Here is a 5,214-nt window from a genome sequence, read left to right as displayed (position 1 = left end):
GTACATGAAGGTTTTAGGGGTTTTTTTCAGTCCTTTCGGAGAGACAGTGTGCGCATATGACATTTGTCAGGGCTGAAAGATATTAAAAGTGTTACACCAGCTCCCAATTATATCAAGGTCTGCTGAAGGGGAAGAGACTGCTACCTGCCTGTCTGAAGGATGAGAAATGATTCAGCAAAGGGCGAAATCAGAGATAGGCAGGATCTTACATGGAATCAGAAATCATCGATGAAGAGGACCAAGACCGAGCCCAAGACATTGCCTTGGACACTCCAGCCTTGACATAGGATCCCGCTAGCAAAATGCTGACTCACAGGAGTGGAGGAAATCACTTAATTTAAGTAATGCTCTAGTGTCCTGGTCAAATTCCCTGTAGATAAATTGGGGAGGAAGAGGGGGAAAATAAATAAATAAATAAAAACACCAAGGAAACATCAAAAAATAGACGATTTTATTTTACACTTTGGCCATAAACAAAACTTAGTGCAATATGCTTTTTAAAACCACAGCATACAATAAAACGTTCATATTTATACAAAGCATTTTATTTCATATAAAAAGGTGTATATATTACTTTATAAAGATTTGTTAACTTATGGCCCGGCCAAGCATATAAAATCTGAGAAAATTTCATTCTGAACAAACTTTATCCCAAAGTTCTATAAAAACCCTCAATAAATAAATATATATTACCTCAGTCCAAAATAAAGCTTAAAATTTACTCATCCCTGAAAGGAGAAAAATATTGGTCGCTCTATCTTTTAGTGGCTGGGATGCATCAGCTGCGAGTGGTGTACAAAATCGACCACTTTGACACCAGCCTGCGGCGTATATTTTGCAGCGCAAGCCCTCGATTTCGAGCAAAACGGCACGGTGGTAGCCATATTGCTCACCCAATGGAAACGGTCCTTCCGCCTCCAGCGGCCTCCCAATTGGTTGGGTGCAGAAAGGGCAGGACGAGGATTTTCATTTTGGCAAGTCTGAAAGAGGAAGTTTTATATTTAAGAAACGTGTTTCACACTCGAGCTTGGACTCCCTATAGGAGGAGAAATTAAAACGAACCTGCTTCTGGTACACACTGTTAGGGTTGAAGATTGTGGGGATCGGGTACGAGACGAGCTCAGCTCCCTCTTTGTCGGTGTCGAAATCCGTATCGTCTGAAGCAGAGCTGGAGCAGATGGACGAGCAGGCAGATGAACCAGAGTGGTAGTCGGAGGTAGCCCTGTCCACAGCAGATGATACAGAAGCAGAAAGCCCTGATGTGGCGTCTGGAAAACGGGCAACGGAAAAAGGGCAGCTCCGTTCTGCATACCTGGAGTGGGTGGGGTTGCAGAATTTGGGACATCAGCATGGGCACATCCTGTTGCAAGAAAGACCGTTTAAACTTGGAAACCTTGTGTCTTAAAGTTCCTGCAATTTTTCACATTGAAAAAAGATCGTTCTGAAAATTGCATCACGACGTACACATTTACACACCTAGTTTTGACATCAGAACCGATTCATGAAACCAATCATGTATACACCCGTTTTGTACACTGGCAATCAACCTATTGCCGTCAGATCAGCATAGTCATCTCAACAAACTAACGCAAATGGGAAAACACAAACCATTGGTATTACTTGACATTCCAATTATAGATATCTAGCGAGGTGCCCGTGATATGCACTCTGCATGGGTAAGAGCCTAAAATCTCACGAACATGGACAACCAGCTCGTGAATGACTTGGGCAAAATAAATAAATATTAAGAAACTGCAGCTGAACCCCACAACAAGGTGGGTAAGAGTTCTATATGCAGTAAATGGCGAAACTGCCAATGCCAAACCCGTTAATGTGTTTACATGCAGAGAAAGAGCAACTTCGTACAAGTGGAAACTCAAAATCCTAATTTTATTGAGAAATTTATGAAACGTCCCATCCGCATTAGAACACCCACTCGGACCCCAAAAGGTCCCACAGACAGTTTGGTGGGGCTAGCCCCAAAACCGAGGGAGTAGTTCAGGAACAGGCACTCAAACAGTCCTGCTTTATTACATAGATTCGATAGGGTTCCAAAGGAAGGGTGATGGGGGCCTGGAAACTGGGGGCAATGTCAGATACCAATTTTGATTCCAACCTTAAAACTCACCTGCAGCTCACCTCTCCAGGATCCACCCAGATAGTCAGCTCCTGTGGGAGACCGAGCAGGCTGTAGGGGATATTCACAGAATGGCACACATCCAGGAACAGCGGTTCCACAGGCTGGGAAGTGGATATGCGTAGACATCTTGGAAAGGATAGGGAAGGGGGGGGAGGGGAAGGGAGGCAGGTGGATGGGAAAAGTCTTGAACCCACCAGTATACAGAAAACCCGACCTCAACCAAAACTAGAGTTTATAGAACACGTTACCCCACACACAATGTTAAAGTATATATACTTCAATTAGGGAAAAAAGGTTTTTTTTTTTAAAGGTCTTTAAAAAATATCCACAAGTTTAGCACCATTGAAGCAGTCTTATACACCACCCTATAGAACATGGCCAAGTACTGATAAACAAAAGGGTTTTTTGGAAGTGACAAGGCGATTTGGGTTCTACACAATGTTCAAGTAAATAATGCAATTCAAATAAAAATAAAGATCATAAAATTATATAAATAAATTCCGAAATTCACTGCCATTTCACCAAGTTTATTACACCTCCCTATCCAACACGTACATTCAGGGGTGTCGAGAAAGGGGGGGGGGGGGGTCGCTGCCTTGGGTCCGCAGCCGGAGCTTCTGCAATTGTTTTTTAACAGTGCAGTGAACCCCCTCATCGGCTCATCCTCATTTCCTAATAGTTACATTTAAACCCAGAAGCAGATTTTGCTTTTCTTGCCAGAAACAAAACATTTACCGCTTTTATTAATGGTAGTTTCAAACTTTACAGAAAATTATTAACCAGAAATGTGTTACAAAGAAATGGGTTTGTATCCTCTTTGTCCAAAAAAAAATTTTTTTTTCCATCCTCTACGTAATTTTTTTGTCAATCTTATGGAGAAATAGTGTTCAACAGTCGAGGGTGCGAATTGACTCGATCGGTCCAAACGTCCTGCTATCTCTATTTTCGATCATACAGCGAAATAAAAGTGACCATTTGTTTTTTTTATTAAAGAAAATTCCTTAAAAAGTGAAAGGGTGGGGATTGTGGTGGGGATTGTGGTGGGGGTCCCGAGGTCGTTTGCCTCTCGACGCGCCTGCGTACAGTAGTTCTTAGTGCCAATTTGTGTGCTTTACGGTGTCCTTAAAAACATTAAGTTTCCGGTTTGGAATGATTTTCAATTTTGTTTAACTGTCAGACAAACAAAACCAAAAAAAAATAAAAAATTAAGTTAACCCACTCCTCCCTGCACATGTGCGATCAGGATGAATTCAGAAGCAAAGTACTATTAAACTATAGGATATATATATTATATATATATATATATAAAACATTCAATTTAAATAAGTTGTTCCTTGATCATAAACTGATCACCGATTGCTTAACCCCACTTTTCACTTCATGTACGTGGGGAATGGGCGTTACTTGACCTGCAACCATTATTTACAAGTCTGAAAGGGGGGGGGGGGGAAGGGGGGGGAGGGGGGGAGGGGGGGAAGGGGGGGAAGGGGGGGGGAGGTGGGAGAGGGCAGATTTAGTGTTACATTACCTAGAAAATATTGTAGGGAAGATTAATGGGGTAGAAAAGATATGGGAGAGATTGAGGATGACGTGAGGTGGTGGTACATCACCACCTTGATCTCCTGGAGAAGTGGAATTGCACTTCAGAAATTGAAAGTCCTCACCATGCAGGTTGGAGTTTAGAGGAAAGAAAACAGAAAAGGAAAGAAGGAAAAAAAAATTAAAAATAAAGTAAAGGTGCCCATCTTCTCACCTGAAAGCCTGTCCACGGCTCGGATGGTCCGGGTACCAATGTGGTCGGTACTTGCCCAACAGCCGTGCAGTCAGTTCGGTGATGAATGCTGCGACCAGCGTAACTGGGAATGTATCGCCACGGCGCAGCAACCGCGACACAAAGAATACTGCTGCAGCGATTTCCTCCCACATTCTGCAACAATCGCAATCGCCAACACTGCCGCGACCTTCAGGCTGCAACTTCAAAGGGCCAATCCGACAGTCAATGACCAGGTCGGGAATTGACCTCAAACTGCACCAAAACAGTTTTAAAGATCAAACTTGTTTATATGAACGTACTTTACAAATCACCCTTCACCAGTTAAAGTGCCAGGGAACGAACACGAACCGAACACGAACCGAACACGAACCAAACACGAACCAAACACGAACCACAACCCACAACCACAACCCAAATGAAGCTTTCAAACTTACGTAATCACCTTTACGTCTTTCTTTGGAACAAATATATCACGAATTAAATAATGTACTTTTTTAATATAAAAAACTCTCCCAAGGAAATACCGCTACAACTTTCAGGTACCAAACAACACTTTGTGCGATTTTAAAGGATGTAAACAAGAAATGCGGCACCGTAACTACTTTAATTAATAAAAACCATTTCCAGCTGTATTTATTTAAAAGCAACATTAATCAAGCTCGTTTGAGTTCTCAGGTGTGTCTCATTACCAAGCAGCTAGCTAGCGTTTGCCAAGCAGGCCGTTCCTTATCAACCGTTTAGAATGGAGTGCTTGCTCGAGTGCTTAAGCCAGCTGGCGAGCGCTCCACCAGCTGATTGGTAACGGACTCTTCATCAATACAAAAATCGATATTAAATGATATAAATATCTCATCGACCGTATGGTTCGCTAAACCAGTGTAAATGGGTAAAGTATTAACCACGTAGTTCGGTTCTTGCTGCTTTGTTTCTTGCCTCTTTCTTTCTTTCTTTCTTTTTATTTATTACTTGCAAAATCGAAGATTTTTCAAGTACATGGTCGGTTGCGTTTGTGGTTCTGTTTGTTTGTCACTTGGCAAGAATTTTTTTTTTTTTTTTGCAAGTATGTTGCTCACTCCGGTTTGTGTGTTTTTGTGTGTTTGTCTGTCCGCACACATAAACTTGCCTACAGGTCACAATTTTAAACCAATCTTCAAGAAGCTTCACCAAATGGTAGAGTTCGTGGTCCAACAAAATCCTCTATTTTTGGGGTCAAAAGGTCAAAAGGTCAACATAGGCCAAAGGTCAAACATTTTTTTAGAAATTCTAATATCCTCAATTTTCATCCGATTGACTTGAAATT

General features: G+C 41.9%; 1 protein-coding gene across 2 annotated transcripts; it reads right to left on the bottom strand.

Moving 5' to 3' along the window:
* Positions 1 to 491: 491 nt before the first annotated feature.
* LOC137419329 (maternal B9.15 protein-like) lies at positions 492 to 4,486 on the bottom strand. 2 transcript variants are annotated; one of them, XM_078770969.1, is made up of 5 exons: positions 4,349 to 4,486; positions 3,894 to 4,067; positions 2,129 to 2,266; positions 1,063 to 1,312; positions 492 to 980 (listed from the first exon to the last, which is right to left on the bottom strand). In XM_078770969.1, exons 2-5 carry the CDS (start codon positions 4,064 to 4,066, stop codon positions 762 to 764), a joined length of 780 nt encoding a protein of 259 aa, XP_078627095.1. In that variant the 5' UTR covers position 4,067; positions 4,349 to 4,486; the 3' UTR covers positions 492 to 761. The 2 variants fall into 2 exon arrangements, with proteins under 2 accessions (XP_078627095.1, XP_067961535.1); XM_068105434.2 differs by lacking the exon at positions 4,349 to 4,486 and having other exon boundaries at positions 3,894 to 4,095.
* Positions 4,487 to 5,214: the final 728 nt, after the last annotated feature.

This window comes from Myxine glutinosa, chromosome 1, assembly GCF_964187855.1.
Source record: "Myxine glutinosa chromosome 1, kmMyxGlut1.1, whole genome shotgun sequence".
Classification (NCBI taxonomy): domain Eukaryota; kingdom Metazoa; phylum Chordata; class Myxini; order Myxiniformes; family Myxinidae; genus Myxine; species Myxine glutinosa.
This window is presented reverse-complemented; position numbering and strand designations above follow the sequence as displayed.